Here is an 18,857-nt window from a genome sequence, read left to right on the forward strand (position 1 = left end):
TCATGCTGCTGCCTTCCCTGCCTGCAACACACAGGCTCTCCTCATGCTGCTGCCTTCCCTGCCTGCAACACACAGGCTCTCCTCATGCTGCTGCCTTCCCTGCCTGCAACACACAGGCTCTCCTCATGCTGCTGCCTTCCCTGCTTGCAACACACAGGCTCTCCTCATGCTGCTGCCTTCCCTGCCTGCAACACACAGGCTCTCCTCATGCTGCTGCCTTCCCTGCCTGCAACACACAGGCTCTCCTCATGCTGCTGCCTTCCCTGCCTGCAACACACAGGCTCTCCTCATGCTGCTGCCTTCCCTGCTTGCAACACACAGGCTTTCCTCATGCTGCTGCCTTCCCTGCTTGCAACACACAGGCTCTCCTCATGCTGCTGCCTTCCCTGCCTGCAACACACAGGCTTTCCTCATGCTGCTGCCTTCCCTGCCTGCAACACACAGGCTCTCCTCATGCTGCTGCCTTCCCTGCTTGCAACACACAGGCTCTCCTCATGCTGCTGCCTTCCCTGCCTGCAACACACAGGCTCTCCTCATGCTGCTGCCTTCCCTGCCTGCAACACACAGGCTCTCCTCATGCTGCTGCCTTCCCTGCCTGCAACACACAGGCTCTCCTCATGCTGCTGCCTTCCCTGCCTGCAACACACAGGCTCTCCTCATGCTGCTGCCTTCCCTGCTTGCAACACACAGGCTTTCCTCATGCTGCTGCCTTCCCTGCTTGCAACACACAGGCTCTCCTCATGCTGCTGCCTTCCCTGCCTGCAACACACAGGCTTTCCTCATGCTGCTGCCTTCCCTGCCTGCAACACACAGGCTCTCCTCATGCTGCTGCCTTCCCTGCTTGCAACACACAGGCTCTCCTCATGCTGCTGCCTTCCCTGCCTGCAACACACAGGCTCTCCTCATGCTGCTGCCTTCCCTGCCTGCAACACACAGGCTCTCCTCATGCTGCTGCCTTCCCTGCTTGCAACACACAGGCTCTCCTCATGCTGCTGCCTTCCCTGCCTGCAACACACAGGCTCTCCTCATGCTGCTGCCTTCCCTGCCTGCAACACACAGGCTCTCCTCATGCTGCTGCCTTCCCTGCCTGCAACACACAGGCTCTCCTCATGCTGCTGCCTTCCCTGCCTGCAACACACAGGCTCTCCTCATGCTGCTGCCTTCCCTGCCTGCAACACACAGGCTCTCCTCATGCTGCTGCCTTCCCTGCCTGCAACACACAGGCTCTCCTCATGCTGCTGCCTTCCCTGCCTGCAACACACAGGCTCTCCTCATGCTGCTGCCTTCCCTGCCTGCAACACACAGGCTCTCCTCATGCTGCTGCCTTCCCTGCCTGCAACACACAGGCTCTCCTCATGCTGCTGCCTTCCCTGCCTGCAACACACAGGCTCTCCTCATGCTGCTGCCTTCCCTGCCTGCAACACACAGGCTCTCCTCATGCTGCTGCCTTCCCTGCCTGCAACACACAGGCTCTCCTCATGCTGCTGCCTTCCCTGCCTGCAACACACAGGCTCTCCTCATGCTGCTGCCTTCCCTGCCTGCAACACACAGGCTCTCCTCGTGCTGCTGCCTTCCCTGACTGCAACACACAGGCTCTCCTCGTGCTGCTGCCTTCCCTGCTTGCAACACACAGGCTCTCCTCGTGCTGCTGCCTTCCCTGCCTGCAACACACAGGCTCTCCTCGTGCTGCTGCCTTCCCTGCCTGCAACACACAGGCTCTCCTCATGCTGCTGCCTTCCCTGCCTGCAACACACAGGCTCTCCTCGTGCTGCTGCCTTCCCTGCCTGCAACACACAGGCTCTCCTCATGCTGCTGCCTTCCCTGCCTGCAACACACAGGCTCTCCTCGTGCTGCTGCCTTCCCTGCCTGCAACACACAGGCTCTCCTCATGCTGCTGCCTTCCCTGCCTGCAACACACAGGCTCTCCTGATGCTGCTGCCTTCCCTGCCTGCAACACACAGGCTCTCCTCATGCTGCTGCCTTCCCTGCCTGCAACACACAGGCTCTCCTCATGCTGCTGCCTTCCCTGCCTGCAACACACAGGCTCTCCTCATGCTGCTGCCTTCCCTGCCTGTAACACACAAGCTCTCATGTACATACACAAACTAGTACCAATTTCCTTCCATTTTAATAATCTTGTTTGTCATTATAGACAAGTGTGAATAATTAAACACTTGTGCTTAATAATATAAGCCACATGGACACAAAAACTCTGGAGATTAATTGATCTGTATACTTCGACCCCCTTCTGCTGAAGAGGACCCCAGGAAGAGGGGTCGATATATACACATCAGTTAATCTCCCGAGTTTCTATCTCCATGTGAGTTATTAAGTATAGTTAATTGTATTTTGATGGAGTTAAGTTGTTCGCCGGTTTCGGAATGAGATGGTGACAGATATTGATGCCTGTCTTTAATTATTTCTCGTGAAGACTTGATAGAATATTCTAGCGTGTGGTGCTGGTGGTAGTGACGTGTGGTGCTGATGGTAGTGACGTGTGGTGGTGATAGTAGTGACGTGTGGTGGTGATAGTAGTGACGTGTGGTGGTGATAGTAGTGACGTGTGGTGGTGATAGTAGTGACGTGTGGTGGTGATAGTAGTGACGTGTGGTGGTGATGGTAGTGACGTGTGGTGGTGATGGTAGTGACGTGTGGTGGTGATGGTAGTGACATGTGGTGCTGATGGTAGTGACTTGTGGTATTGATGGTAGTGACGTGTGGTATTGATGGTAGTGACGTGTGGTATTGATGGTAGTGATGCTGGAAGACGTTGTAGACGTGATGCCACACCTACGTTATTCAAAACACAATATGCTAAGTGAAGGCAGTTGTCTGGCTGTCTGGTTGACACGTCCGGGTGTAAAGAGAGGCAGGCGGAGGTCGAGATGTCCCCAGGGAACGTCTCGCCCCCACACACCTCTGGGTAAAACATCTGGTACTCAACATCCTTCAGCCTTACCTGGCTGTATGCTCACCTATTTGTACTCCCCTGTTTGTGATTGCAGGGGTCGATTCATAGCTCCTGGCCCCGCTTCTTCACTGATAGCTACTAGGTCCTCTGCTCCATGAGCTTTATCGGACCTCGTCTTAAAACTATGTATGGTTCCTGCCTCCACTACGTCACTCTCTAGGCTATTCCACTTCCTGACAACTCTGTGTGTGTGTGTGTGTGTGTGTGTGTCTCCTCATTTTTATGTCAAAAAATGTCCTGAAACCCACAGGACTCACTTGCCACGGATTCAAACCCCACCCGTTCCGTGGTTTACAATCGTGTTATTACAATATCGTGGGCCACAGGAAGGCTTTCCTTTGATAACTTCACCGTGAAGTCCCAGCAGTGTACGAGAGGATGACCTCAGTGGCACTGTAAGTGACTGATCATGAAAAGTGGGGATGTAAAGAGTACACAAGGAGAGGACTCGTTAAGTGTAAAGGGACCAAGACTTCACGGGTAAGGGGAAATTACCAACAGTCTGAAGATTAAGATACATAAACCATACCTTGGGTGGGGATAGAACCCACTATCAGAGTCATAAAAGAAACTCTGATCGCGAGTTCTATCCCCACCCGTGGTATGACTTGTTTGCAATCGTGTCATTACGATTTCGTGAGTCAGTAAGACACATGTGCAACAGTTGAGTATCTTTATTGATGAAACGTTTCGCCTACACAGTAGCCTTCTTCAGTCAAATAGAGGCAGCAGGTGTACTAGTGAAATAAATATGATGTAATCAGTCCATCAGCCTTGGAGAAAAAGCATTTGAGGTGATCAGTCCCTCAACCTGGAGAACGGAGAAACGAGCCTTCTCGAGTGTAATGCCTCTGATAAATGTTGAAATGTTGGTGATTCTGGTTGCAATATTGGGCAGTGATAAGCCAGTGCCAAGGTTGGGAGGGTTGGCAATGGCACTGGTGGCCGGCAGGTGCCACAAGCACACATGGCCAGCTGCATGTAGTACGTTGAGTGTGACTCAGTGTGTGAGCCGAAGTACCGGTGCTGCAGTGTTGTGTTACTGGTGAAATGTTACCTAGTGAGAATCTGGTGTTTAATGCTGAGAAGTTGACGTTGAAGGTGCTTCAAGAAACACTTGGAACACTTTATTGTGGAAAGGTCCCAGCACCTTGTTGACTACAGTGCTGAGTGAACAAGGTCCCAGCACCTTGTTGACTGCAGTGCTGAGTGAACAAGGTCTCAGCACCTTGTTGACTGCAGTGCTGAGTGAAGAAGATCTCAGCACCGTAACCATAAATGTCTTATTTGCTGAGGTGTTGTTAACCAGGGAACATTACGTGTTAACCAAGCCTTTTATAACAGGGAAGATTGTACCAAGAGAAAGTGTAGTGTTTTGACAGTATATAGAGAGAATACAGTGAAGCACAGATTAAGTTGGACATAGAACATAACACCACAGACAGACCAGGATGTATGTAAAGCAGTGGATAAAAGGCTATAACAAAGGATGGAATAATTGAGAAGTAAACATTCAAAAAAGCCTTTGAAAAGGAGAATAGTGAGAGAAAGGAGGTGAGAAAGAGAGGTGGGGAGAGGGAGGGGCCAAAGGTACCACAGTCAGTAACAGTTGCTGTGGTAACACAGCTACCACAGCACCTGTGTTGCTCTCTGCGCTCCCGGCTACACTTTCCGCAGCCGCCATGTTGTCCAGACTAAGAAGACAGGCCAAACAGCGGCTGTCTGGCTCAAGCCATCGCTCCGTCAAGTTCGAAGATGGTGTGAAAGGTGGTGACGACGATGTCGTTTCAGCGACGCCACCCGACGCCACCGACGCCGCTGCCCCTACCGTTAACGGAGAGCTGGAGGACCGCTCCGGTACCCCCACTGTAAGTTACTCCATTTACTTTAATGTCTTTACAGTAAGATACTCTTGTTGCTGTAAGCTACTATGAGGCTTGATCAAGCTGGGGTTATGTTCCAGTCTCACCCAGGAACAAGTAACTAGAAGCTGGAAATCTCGCAACTTTATCAAGTAACTTGAAGTTGGGAACCTCGTAACCTCATAAACGGACTCTTGGCTTCTCTAATGGAGCACTGGAATTGTTTACTGTTCTACCTCTTCCTATTTATTTTTAAACAACTCGCTCTCTTCCTTTCTCCTTTATTTGTCCCTCTCTTTGCTTACTTCCTTCGTCCATCCCTTCCACTCTCCCTCTCTAATTCTTCTCCTTCATTCCTTCTCTCATCTCCTTCCCTCTCCTCTTCCTTTTCTCCCCTTCCATTCGTTTTCTCTCCTCACAAGTTGTGCTGGTAGTTGAGGCATCTCAGGCCGAGTCCCTGGTAATGAACGGGCGAGTACTGAAGTGTTGGTTCTAGTCTGCTCTGTACCACCATCTGTCTCATAATAAACTACTGGGCAACATGAATAACTTCATCCCTGGGAAGTAACAGACCTGGTGGGTCCTCCAGGCAAACAATCTATACAGTGTCTTACACACGACATGTCTGTTTGGCTTTCCTTCCACATAAACCTCAAGATGGAGGGTTTTCTGTTGAGTCTGAACTTTCCCTGGGTCTGTGCCGTGAGGAGATAGGCCTGTATAAGTTGTAATTCTAATAATAATAAAAAAAATAATTTTTATTTCTACACGTATATGATGCAACTTATACAGACCATAGCTGACATCAGTGACATACTATATAGAAATCCCCTGGTTATGCAGAGCATTTCGGATAACTTAGGTTAATTTTGTCCCCAGGATGCGACCCACACCAGTCGGCTAACACCCAGGTACCTACTTGCTGCTAGGTAACCAGTCGTTTGGTGCTCAGATGTGTTGCTGTCCAGGACTGTGGTCTTGACGTGTCTGCGCTCAGAGGCTGGCTTCTCTTCCTACCCACCTTGGATAGAGCCTGAGGTTCAAGTGGCTGGGGGAGCCCCTAGGTGTCGAGCCCCAGTCATGACTGGCTAATTTCCCTTAGCATGATTGTTTATACTGCAAGGATAAAGATCCTGACTGATGGGTGAAGGATCGAGTGCTGTGTTGACTGCAGAGTTCCACACAATCCTCGCTTATCTCATCTTGATAGTTTCCTTAATTGAATCTCAGTTTACTGTTTGCTTACATTCACAGTTTGCTGTGTTTGTCGTGGTCCAGCATGTGTGTGTCCACCCTGGCGTGAGTGACCAGCAGGCGCCTCCCTACAGTGGTAGGGACGCACTTCTATTTTGCCTTCCAGAGAATTTTTCCCTCCTATCTGTTGCTTGACTTGCAGCATTGTATAGCTCCTGACGACGCACGGGAGTGCCAAAAATCTTGAGCAAAGGATTAATATTACTATGTGATTGGCTTGCTTGCGCGCGCGCGCACACACACACACACACACACACACACACACACACACACACACATAATGCCGGTTTGAATTGGTAAAACTGGTGAATTAGCTAAGTCCTTTCTAAAATTTTCTCTTAAACGTTTAAAGATATATTTTTTCATTTATGTTAATGTAAAAAGTAATAATTTTGTACCAAAAGAACCTTAGAAAACTTACCTAATCCAGCTAAATATATTTTAGATAAGTTTACAGTAATTTAATAAACACACATATATTTTTTTCGTTAGGTTCAGAATGATTATTACGAAATTACTGCATACACCAATTTTCGCTTGTCTTGTACGGCAAGAAGAGGTTTGACCTATTCGGCACGACATTATTTATTTATATATATATATATATATATATATATATATATATATATATATATATATATATATATATATATATTATATATATATATATATAATGAAAAGTAATATACAAACTACCAGTCAGGTTTCTTGCCACTCAGGTCTTAAAATAGACTCAGGATTAGGATTAGTTGAAGAGGAGCCGGAGTTCTAAATGCATACACTCTTAAAATAATTGTGCTGCCCATATAAACTAAATAATGTAGATCTTAATATTACGGATTGCGAAAAAGATTTAGGAGTTCTGGTTAGCAGTAATCTGAAACCAAGACAACAGTGCATAAGTGTTCGCAATAAAGCTAATAGAATCCTTGGCTTCATATCAAGAAGCATAAATAATAGGAGTCCTCAGGTTGTTCTTCAACTCTATACATCCTTGGTTAGGCCTCATTTAGATTATGCTGCACAGTTTTGGTCACCGTATTACAGAATGGATATAAATGCTCTGGAAAATGTACAAAGGAGGATGACAAAGTTGATCCCATGTATCAGAAACCTTCCCTATGAGGATAGACTAAGGGCCCTGAATCTGCACTCTAGAAAGACGTAGAATTAGGGGGGATATGATTGAGGTGTATAAATGGAAGACAGGAATAAATAAAGGGGATGTAAATAGTGTGCTGAAAATATCTAGCCTAGACAGGACTCGCAGCAATGGTTTTAAGTTGGAAAAATTCAGATTCAGGAAGGATATAGGAAAGTACTGGTTTGGTAATAGAGTTGTGGACGAGTGGAACAAACTCCCAAGTACAGTTATAGAGGCCAGAACGTTGTGTAGCTTTAAAAATAGGTTGGATAAATACATGAGTGGATGTGGGTGGGTGTGAGTTGGACCTGATAGCTTGTGCTACCAGGTCGGTTGCCGTGTTCCTCCCTTAAGTCAAGGTGACCTGACCTGACTAGTTTGGGTGCATTAGCTTAAGCTGGTAAGAGACTTGGACCTGCCTCGCATGGGCCAGTAGGCCTGCTGCAGTGTTCCTTCGTTCTTATGTTCTTATCAGGATGAGGTGGCGGAGATCAGGTGAGGGCTGGTGTTGCCCTTCAGGAAGTTATCAGGTGAGGGCTGGTGTGTTGCCCTTCAGGAAGTTATCAGGTGAGGGCTGGTGTGTTGCCTATCAGGAAGTTATCAGGTGAGGGCTGGTGTGTTGCCCATCAGGAAGTTATCAGATGAGGGCCGATGTTGACCATCAGGAAGTTATCAGGTGAGGGCTGGTGTTGACCATCAGGAAGTTATCAGGTGAGGGCTGGTGTTGCCCATCAGGAAGTTATCAGGTGAGGGCTGGTGTTGCCCATCAGGAAGTTATCAGGTGAGGGCTGGTGTTGCCCATCAGGAAGTTATCAGGTGAGGGCCGGTATTTTGCTCATCTTCTAATGAAAAGCAAAGGAGCAGTAAATACCGTAAGGGGGCCAAGACTCTTCAACACACTTCATGCATAAGAGGAATTACTAACAAACCCTTGGCTGTCTTCAGGAGGGAACTTGATAAGTTCCTGATCAGCCAGGCTGTGGTGCATGCGTTGGGCCACGTACGGCTGGTACCAACAGTCTGGATGATCAGGCCAATAATCTGGAGGCCAGGTCTGGGACCTGGTCGCGACCCCTGAAATGGACTGCAGATAGGACGGAACGTTGACACACGTGACGGTTCAGCGGCAGTGCTAGACAGCAGTGTCATGATGCCTGGCACTAATTAATGCCCTGACATCCTCAGTGACGTTGGCAGGCAACAGTGCCAGGCAACAATGGCAGGCAGCAGTGCCAGACAGCAGTCATAATGCCTGACACTAATTAATGCCCTGACATGCTCAGTGACGTTTTCAGGCAACAGTGCCAGGCTTCTCACTTCCTGGCACTCTACTATTGACGTTGGCAAGCAGCAAGCCACCTGGAGTTTACCTGGAGAGAGTTCCGGGGGTCAACGCCCCCGCGGCCCGGTCTGTGACCAGGCCTACTGGTGGATCAGAGCCTGATCAACCAGGCTGTTGCTGCTGGCTGCACGCAAACCAACGTACGAGCCACAGCCCGGCTGATCAGGAACCGACTTTAGGTGCTTGTCCAGTGCCAGCTTGAAGACTGCCAGGGGTCTGTTGGTAATCCCCCTTATGTATGCTGGGAGGCAGTTGAACCGTCTCGGGCCCCTGACACTTATTGTATGGTCTCTTAACGTGCTAGTGACACCCCTGCTTTTCATTGGGGGGATGTTGCATCGTCTGCCAAGTCTTTTGCTTTCGTAGTGAGTGATTTTCGTGTGCAAGTTCGGTACTAGTACCTCTAGGATTTTCCAGGTGTATATAATCATGTATCTCTCCCGCCTGCGTTCCAGGGAATACAGGTTTAGGAACCTCAAGCGCTCCCAGTAATTAAGGTGTTTTATCTCCGTTATGCGTGCTGTGAAGGTTCTCTGTACATTTTCTAGGTCAGCAATTTCACCTGCCTTGAAAGGTGCTGTTAGTGTGCAGCAATATTCCAGCCTAGATAGAACAAGTGACCTGAAGAGTGTCATCATGGGCTTGGCCTCCCTAGTTTTGAAGGTTCTCATTATCCATCCTGTCATTTATCTAGCATGATGCAGCATGATGGATGCAGAAAATTCTCTCTCTCTCTCTCTCTCTCTCTCTCTCTCTCTCTCTCTGCCTTCCCTTCACCTTGCTAAACTAAAAAAATAATCTTGCTCTCTGTCTCCTCCCTCGACGCATCCGCACTTCCTGCACTAGTCATTGTTCTCCAGAGGTGTACAGGGGTCTGGCATGGCTCTCACCCGCCCATTATCCTGCCACCCTCATCGTAACCTTACCCTCTGCAGACTACTTTGCATCCCCATTTTTAGGAGGTTCGCTAATTTTTGTCCGCGAACGCTAGTGTGTAGGCGACCTCGTTTGTGCTGGCGGATTCTGACGCCATTTTGACCTCTGTTATCCCAGGAGATCCAATTAGATATTCTCTCTCTCTCTCTCTCTCTCTCTCTCTCTCTCTCTCTCTCTCTCTCTCTCTCTCTCTCTCTCTCTCTCTCTCTCTCTCTCTCTCTCTCTCTCTCTCTCTCTCTCTCTCTCTCTCTCTCTCTGGTTCTTCAACAGTGTTAAAGGTGATGGTTCATATCTCATATATAACAAGGAAATTGCTTTTTCTAAAACTAAATTGTCATTTGCAAATATTCCTTTTACACTTTCTTACTTATACTATGTGGGGAGATTCCTAATTTGTAACAGTTCTCAGCTTAGCTTACCTCAACTCATTTCAAAGATTTAAACTAGAATTCCTTGGCTAAGTGAAGTTGGAGTCATCTCTGAGTTTGATCGTTTCTATATGTTTATCACATCTCATTATATATATATATATATATATATATATATATATATATATATATATATATATATATATATATATATAAGAACCTGTTTCACATGCCGGTCAGCTGAGAAATTGCTTCATAATGTCTTTGAGAAAGGTTCACAGCCAGAATGAAAATTGATGTTGCCTGCCCTTCTTGAGGTATAATAGTTTTCTCTTGGTTGTCCCAGAAGCAGATATTGATAAAAACACTAACCACAGCTTCGTATTATCTTATGCATATTATACCAAAATAAGCATGAAAGCTGCCACTGTGGAAAGAAATTTAGCTGATGTAGGTAACAACTCTTAGCTCGTAAATAAAGTTAAGAACCCTAACTTAACCTTGTAAAACAGTGTGTAAAAATATATATATAGAAAGAGAGAGAGCAATATAAGAGAGATGTGAACAAGTCTTTCAGTGGAGAGAGGAAAATAATGCGATGTTCGACTGTAGGTAATTACATCTGCTTATGTATGGAAGAATTAAGACGTTAAAACACTAGATATAAAATGCAGAAAAGCTCTTATAGAAAGAATGTAACGTGTAAAAGACCTATAAACAATCATGATGGATGATTTGGAGAACAAAATAAGGAAAAATGCCTCGAAGACCAAGGAAATTACAGATGAATATGAGAACTTTCAAATCGCTTGTGGTATGGTTTCTCGAATATTGATCTTTGCTCAGAGAGAGGAGGGATATCATAACTGTAAAATGTACGCCGTTATCATATCCCCCTAATCCTTCTCTCTTTTAATGTCATCAGCAGTACTTCGCTTAACTACTTCTAGTATTTATACGCCATAGCTCTGGAAACAGTCTTGTTGTGAACCTCTGCACTTTATCCAGTTTCTTGACATGCTTGATCAGGTTAGAGTTCCATACTGGTGCTGGTGACTGGGCCTGACGTATGCTGTTTAGTGTCGTGACTGACTCTGCTTAGGTTCCTGAAGGTTAGGAACTGGTAATCTATTTTAGACTGATACCGATGCCATCAGAATTAGCTGATGCCACTGACACCAGTACTGTGACACAGCCCTTCAGTGACGACTAGTCTTAGATTTGCCAGACACGTGTCTTCTGCGGCAATTATTCGGTTGATGTGCGCCTCAGGTGATATGCTCGGTTCAGTGCTCACCCCGAGGTCCTCCTTGAGTGAGGTTTGTAGCCTTTGGCACCCGAACCTGTACTCTGTGGTCTTCTTTGTCCTTTCCCAGTCTTCATAACTTTGTATTTGCTAGGTTTAAATTAAAATAATCGTATGTCAGACCTGACCTACATGCCCTCACCTGTTTGTTTTCTCGTTAGCTTCACATCATCAGCAAACTGGGATACCTCTGATTCTACCTCTTCCGTCATGTTCCCGTACACAAGACCAAGTGCCGTTCAGAGTGCCGTTACTTGTGGTGCCCTACTCTTCACTTGCACCCATTCTGACACATCTCGGACAGTCGCTCCTTCCTGCTAAGTATTTCTTGTTCCAATGTATTGATTTCCTTCTTATTCCTGCCTATTAATCCAGTCCCTTGTGCGGTAACGTGTCAAAAGCTTTGCAGTCCAAAAATATGCAATCCACCCGTCCTCCTCTCTTGCCTCACTTCTGTTACCCTCGCGTAAACTAGTAGATTTGTGAGACAGGATTTATCATCTCTAAACCCGTTCTGGTTGTTATTAAACCCACTCCTTTCAAGGTGCTCCACCATTCTTATAAGAATTTTATCCATAACCTTGCACACCACGCTATGCGTGTCATTGATATCTCCCTGTATTTCAACGCTACCTATTTGGTCTCTTTCTTAAATATTGGGCTACATTTGCCGTCTTTCATACACCTGACAGCTGCCCTGTGTTGATCGACCTGTTGAAGATTGTGGCTAGTGACTTACGCGGTGCTGCTGCTTCCTCTCTCAAGATCCAGGGAGAGGTATTATGTGATCCCACTGCCTTCCAGGTATCTAGTTTACACAATAGTTTCCTCACCTCTCCTGTCGTATGTATTGTGTCCAGCACCCACTGGTGCACTCTGCCTTTTTGACTTTCTGGTAACGTTTTTCTTGTGGGGGGAGAGAGAGAGAGAGAGAGAGAGAGAGAGAGAGAGAGAGAACAAGCAAGCACATGCGTGAGAAGGGCGCATATATGGTGTGGGAGGCGTGTGAGGTCGCATGTAAAGGGGCGTGTATGGTATGGGAGGCGTGTGGGAGTGGATCACCTTTAAGCTGGCGCGGGTGACGACGATCGATAACCACGCTGCCCTTGTTGTCCTAATAACCAAGACTCACCTGGCCCGTGGGCCGCACCGTGTGGGCCGCGCCGGTGCCACCGTGTGGGCCGCGCCGGTGCCACCGTGTGGGCCGCACCGGTGCCACCGTGTGGGCCGCACCGGTGCCACCGTGTGGGCCGCACCGGTGCCACCGTGTGGGCCGCACCGGTGCCACCGTGTGGGCCGCACCGGTGCCACCGTGTGGGCCGCACCGGTGCCACCGTGTGGGCCGCACGGGTGCCACCGTGTGGGCCGCACGGGTGCCACCGTGTGGGCCGCACGGGTGCCACCGTGTGGGCCGCACCGGTGCCACCGTGTGGGCCGCACCGGTGCCACCGTGTGGGCCGCACCGGTGCCACTGTTTCCCCCCGTTTACCCGTTACTCCACTTTTCCTGTTTCTCTTTCGTTTCCGTATTTTTCTCCATTCTTCCTGTTCCTCATCTTCTGTTCCCTTATTCACCTCTCCCCTCTACTTTGTTCCCCCGACCACGTGTTTATCTGTTCCTCCACTTTGATTCCATGTTCTTCATTTCTTCTGTTTTTCCCTGTTCCTCCGTTGTTTTATTCACTGGGAACTTGGCCACTTAGCACGCCCAGGACAGTTCTACGATTATAGTTACCTGGTGTCCACCTGTGCGGAGTTTCCAGGTGCTCAGCGTACTTCCTGGTAACAGGATTATTTAAAATCCTATGTGATGATGCTCTTGTTACTATTTGGAAGTTGTCGGTGTTGATAATAGTAACCGATGAGAGTACATGGGAGTACACAATAGTACGCGGAAGGATATATTCCAGAGGACTTGAACGTCTACGTGGAGGCTATCTGCCGAGGAGAACTATCAACTCCTGAGATTGAGGACTGCCGTATATTGTCTGGGTGTATCAGTCAAGGACAGAAAAGCATAACTCTCTCCTAACTCTCCACTCCCTCCGGCCACTGCTGGTATGAATATAGAGGAGGAAAACATGCAAAATAATGGAAAAATCTCATGATATTTGCAGGAGAGTAAGGTCTACAACTACCTCTACTAAATTAGTACTGTTACTCCACTGTCACTCCGAGTTGTGTACCAGTGGTTCTACTTCAGGTTACCATCAGTTCTGTTACGACTGTCACAACTCTCTACTTCTACCACTAGTATTAATACTGAGTTGGTTGCCTCGTTGTCAACTGATCGTCCTGATGCAGTAGCTTAACATGCTTCAGGAATCTCTTCACTTTATCATGTCCACATGAGTTTAGTGAAGTGTCAATTTCCTTCTCACCATACCCTCTATCTTACAGGTCACTGTAACTTATCACCTTTTCTGATGTGTAAAACAATTTAGGGTGACCCAACAGTCATGCGTGATAGATGTACACTGACCGTGTGGTTCAACAGTCATGCGTGATAGATGTACACTGACCGTGTGGTTCAACAGTCATGCGTGATAGATGTACACTGACCGTGTGGTTCAACAGTCATCGCGTGATAGATGTACACTGACCGTGTGGTTCAACAGTCATGCGTGATAGATGTACACTGACCGTGTGGTTCTGAAGGCTCAAACAGTGCCACTCACTAGGTGTATCTGGAGTTATATATTTGCAGAGTACCTGTCCAGCTGGTTCTTGAATGACTTTATTGTCTTCCAACTTAAATCATTAGTAGATACTTTATTCCAGTTTGCCAGAATTCTGTTTGCAAAAAAAAAAAAAAAAAAAAAAAAAAAAAAAAAAAAAAAAAAAAAACATACGCTCGTGTTGCATCTGTCTGTTTCATTCCATTGCTTCGAGTTATGGACTCGTTCAGTACTTGAAATAGTTCTTCATATTTGAGTGTATGAGATCCAGTCATTATCTTAAATGCTTGAATGAAATATTCACGTAATCGTTTGCTATGAGAAAAAAAGTTGAATACTGTGTCCTCTTGATTTATTTTTTAGTCATGGTAGTTCTCTGTACCCTCTCCAGTATATTTTAGTCTTCTGTATAATTTAGAGACCCAAACTGCACGGTGTATTCCAAATACAGTGTAACAGATGCATTATAAAGGGTCACTATAGTGTGTGCTGTTTAATGTACCATGTTTCGAGCTGTGAGCCTAGCATTCTGTGTGCTTTACTGCTCGCTACTGTCCACTTTGGCGAGAGTGAGTGTTAGTGTGTGTGAATGGAGGGAGGGAGGGGAAGAGAGAGACAATGGAAAAGAGGAAAGACTTTTATTTTGAGTTGTGAAGGACTTTATGGAGTGTGGGTGGGGGTGAACGTTGCTGCCCTCACACAACACCAACTGCTGCGCTGCCTGCAAATACATTTTGGTAGCAAGAATCCCCTACCTGCCTTGCCGGGTGTCTGCCTGCTGTCTGCTGGGTGTCTGCATGCTGTCTGCTGGGTGTCTGCATGCTGTCTGCTGCGCTGGTGGCCAGCGCTAGAGGTTCCTGAGGCCTGATTCTGAAATACACTCACGGAGTTGTGTGCGGGGGTCGAGACTCGGCTCCTGGCCCCCGCTGCTATACCACCATCAGTATCACTCATTTCTGTCCTCTTGGGTCTTGTCATATCTACTCTGTAAACTGTGTATTGAATTTGCCTCCACCACTGTTTCATCCAAGTCATTCCAATTTTCAATATCCCGGACTCATCTTCGTCCCCTTGATCCTGGTCCTCTTGATTCAAATAACCTGTCCCTATCTGCACTATCTATCCCTCTTAGGATTTTATATATGTTAATCGTGTCTCCCCGTGTCTTCCTCAGCCAGGGTCGTCAGATTTAGTTCATTTACCCTTTGTTCATAATGCATCTCTGTTATGGTACTAGCCTGGTGAGAAACATGTGGACCTTTAACAGTTTTTTTACATGCTTTATCAGGTGTGGGCTCCATGCTGGGGCTGCGTACTCAATATTTGGCCTAACATGTCGTACCTAAGGTTATGAAGGATTCTTTCTTCAAATTTATGAATGCGGTTCTGAGGTTTGCCAATCTTGCATATATGCCGCCGACGTTACACGGTTTGTATATTTTTAGTTATATGCTAGGTGTTATATTCACTCTCTGATACTTGCAGTTTTTCTCCGCCCATGTACTCCGTGTCCGGTCTGCCCTCAACTCGTTCGCATGACCTTGCATTTACTTGGGGTTGAACTTGAGAAGTTCATTTCTTTGACCATATCTGCAGTCTGTTGAGGTATTCTTGAAGTTTGTCATTTTCTCCTGTTCTTATTTTTCTCGTTAGTCTAACGTCGTCCGGGAAAAGACACACACAATACTTAATCCCCTCTAGCAGGTTAACATATATTAGACAGTAGCGGTCCTAGTACTGATTCTTGCGGAACCCCACTCGTTACTCTCTCTCATCCCTTACTCTGTCTTCTCTCGACTTCTCGACTTGCTGAAGAAATGAAATTTTAACCCCGCAGGTTCTTCCTGTTTCTGGACAAATATCTGGTATGGTACTGTATCAAATGCTTCCTTACAGTCTCAGAAGATGAGTATCTTCCAACCCGGTCTTTCTTGTTTTGTCTCTGTGACTCCGTCATGGAAATCCGGCAAATTTATAAGACAGGATTTTCCATCACAATCCTCTCCAAGTGTTCTAATATTTTCCATACTATCTTCTCTAGAACTTTAGTCAGCCTTCATGTTAGAGATATTAGCTAGTTTGTAGTTTAGCGCCTCTTGTCAGTTTTCTGGCACTTGTCGTGATTGGACAGATTAGCTGCATATCTTTGCTATTGGGTCAGTGTGTCTGCTCCTTCTCTCAACACCCGGAGATATGTTATCTGGTCCCAGTATTATCGGATCCCATTGCTTTTGTTACATCAAGCTCACTTAGCAGTCTGATCACTTTTGTTGTGCTGATGCTGTCTAGTATCTGTTGATCTCTTGTAGCTACAGTTTCTATTGGTAATGCTCCACTTTCAGCTGTAAATAACGCTTTGAATTTTTTGCAAAGCTCTTCACATAATTCTGTCTTCTTGGTCAGCATTCCTTTCCCTCTTAAGCATTATTACTTACTCCTTCACAGTTGTCTTTCTTTTCTTTTGTGTCTGTAGAGTAACTTTGGTTCTGTTTTGACCTTTGATGCTATAACCTTTACAAATTGACTTTAAGCTGACTTTCTTATTCCTGCGTATTCATTTCTGGTTCCCCTTGTCTCTGTCTTGCCAGATGTCTTGGCCGTAGTCTGGGTTCTGTGTTTTAACGTTAATCGGCTTACGGTCAGCCATTCAGTAAGTTTGTCGCTTGATTCGTCTTGCACAGTTGGTGGGTAGGTCAGTTGGTCGCTTAAGTCAGTCAGTAGGTCAGATCAGCTCGACAGCTCGGGTGCATCGGTCGGTCAGATCTGTCTGTCGATCGATAGTTCATCCTCTCCCCTTTTTCCATCTGTCCCTTCTGTGAAAAAATAAAAGTAAAATAAAAACAGGGTGAAACAGAAGAGTAAGCAGTGTAGAACAAGAGGAACGTACAAAGGAGAGAGGAAGGTAGCAAGACCAGCACCAGCAGGAGGACAGGAAGCCTAGGAAAGGGAAATGAAACGCACGCTGCTCCTACACACTTTGATGATAAGATAAAGTGAACCCTCAAGTACCGGGCAGCTGTGTTTTCCTGAGCCTTAACATGAGAGCACTGTAGCACCACCGTAGCTACCACCCGTTTCATTTTTCGTTCTCATATCCGACATAGAGGCACAAATCATGCATCGTATCATTCTTTGCAGACGATACTAGAATCTGTATGAAAGTCATCCATTGAAAGGCAGACTTAAACAAGTCTTCCAGAGTCACTAACATCAACATGAAGTATCTTCACCAGGTGCCAGATCAACCAGGCTGTAATGAATGTGGGGGGAGGGCCTTTAGCAGCAAGAGCGTGATTGACCAGGCTAACACCAGACGAGCCTGGCCCATGGCCGGGCTCCGGGAGTAGAAAGACTTTGAAACTCATCAAAGGTAAAGGTATATCAAAGGTAGGAAACAAGGGATGCCAAGCCAATAATGATACTTAAGTCACTTCTGTCTACGCTAACGAGCTATTATTATAACAGCTCCGTTCAAGGCGAAATATTGCAGACCTGAAGAATGTGCAGAGAACCTTCACTGCTCACATAAATACAATTAAGCACCTAAATTATTTGGAACGTTTGAATAAGGAAGTTTATTCGTGTATACGCAAATACAGTTACACAGCAGCATGTGTGTAGAGAACCTTGGCCTCAACCTGTACTCCTTGGAACGAGAGAGTAGAAGATAACACCTGGAAGATTATAGAAGGATTGGTCCCAAACCTACTTTCACAAATCATTTCCCATGAAAGTAAGACCTTTTGTGTTAGTTACCATTTTGTCCAAGGCACATGTCGATTAGACACTAGGCCTGTTGTATATGAGTACGTATGTGTGTGTGTGTGTTAGTTACCATTTTGTCCTAGGCACATGTCGATTAGACACTAGGCCTGTTGTATATGAGTATGTGTGTGTATGTGTGTGTGTATGTGTGTGTGTGTGTGTGTGTGTGTGTGTGTGTGTGTGTGTGTGTGTGTGTGTGTGTGTGTGTGTGTGTGTGTGTGTATGTGTGTGTGTGTGTGTGTGTTTGTGTGTGTGTGTGTGTGTGTGTGTGTGTGTGTGTGTTCACGTGCACCTGTGTTCTCTATACTGGTGTACTGTTGTGTTCACGTGCACTTGTGTTCTCTATACTGGTGTACTGTTGTGTTTACGTGCACCTGTGTTCTCTATACTGGTGCACTGTTGTGCTCACGTGCACCTGTGTTCTCTATACTGGTGCACTGTTGTTCACGTGCACCTGTGTTCTCTATACTGATGCACTGTTGTGTTCACGTGCACCTGTGTTCTCTATACTGGTGCACTGTTGTGTTCACGTGCACCAGTGTTCTCTATACTGGTGTACTGTTGTGTTCACGTGCACTTGTTCTCTATACTGGTGCATTGTGTTCACGTGCACCTCTGTGTGTGTGTGTGTGTGTGTGTGTGTGTGTGTGTGTGTGTGTTAGACACCATTTGTCAGTGGTGTGTGTTTGTATGTAGTAAGTGTATGTGTGTGTGTGCAATCATCTTTTGAGTCGAGGAAGGGAAGACTAGCTCCAATTCCTTAAATAAAGAGCTCCTTACTAGTATTAAGGTCACACCTCACCCCTTCCTTGAAGGGTCCAATACGTTTTGCCTTGAACGAGCATTGAATCCAGGACTTTTCGGTTGTGAATCTCACGTTCTGACCTCTGGGCTACAAGCTACAGTTGAACCATTCCGGATGTAAACAAAAGTGTTAAAAACACGAGTGCTCACCGCAGTCAGTTCCATAATGAGTCCTGAGAGTGCCTCTCCCTCCTCTCATTAACTTTGTTGCCACACTCACTTGTTTACCTAGGCTACATTTTTCTATTTGTGTTCTTTTATTCTTTTTAAGTAAAAAAAAATAGTCTTCATGTTTTCATTAATATTTTCAATTTCAGATGACACAGAGAGACAGAGAGACACACAGAGAGACTGCAGCTGCAGTGGAAGAAACCAAATTAAATGAGGGGATACACAGGGATATGCAGTGGGAGAATGAAAGGGTGAGG

At 46.4% G+C, this 18,857-nt stretch overlaps 1 protein-coding gene across 3 annotated transcripts in view; it reads left to right on the forward strand.

Moving 5' to 3' along the window:
- Positions 1 to 18,857, forward strand: part of LOC128696275 (protein phosphatase 1 regulatory subunit 14C) — a 315,191-nt gene that overhangs the window by 274,969 nt on the left and 21,365 nt on the right. Inside the window, exon 2 of one of the 3 annotated variants that reach the window (XM_053787439.1) lies at positions 4,316 to 4,839. The exons of the other annotated variants lie outside the window; for them this stretch is intronic. Within the exon in view, the coding sequence (XP_053643414.1) occupies positions 4,654 to 4,839 (186 nt within the window). The 5' untranslated portion in view covers positions 4,316 to 4,653. The remainder of the gene's footprint in view (positions 1 to 4,315; positions 4,840 to 18,857) is intronic. 3 annotated transcript variants of the gene reach the window in all.

The sequence above is a fragment of the Cherax quadricarinatus genome, chromosome 39, assembly GCF_038502225.1.
Source record: "Cherax quadricarinatus isolate ZL_2023a chromosome 39, ASM3850222v1, whole genome shotgun sequence".
Lineage (NCBI taxonomy): Eukaryota > Metazoa > Arthropoda > Malacostraca > Decapoda > Parastacidae > Cherax > Cherax quadricarinatus.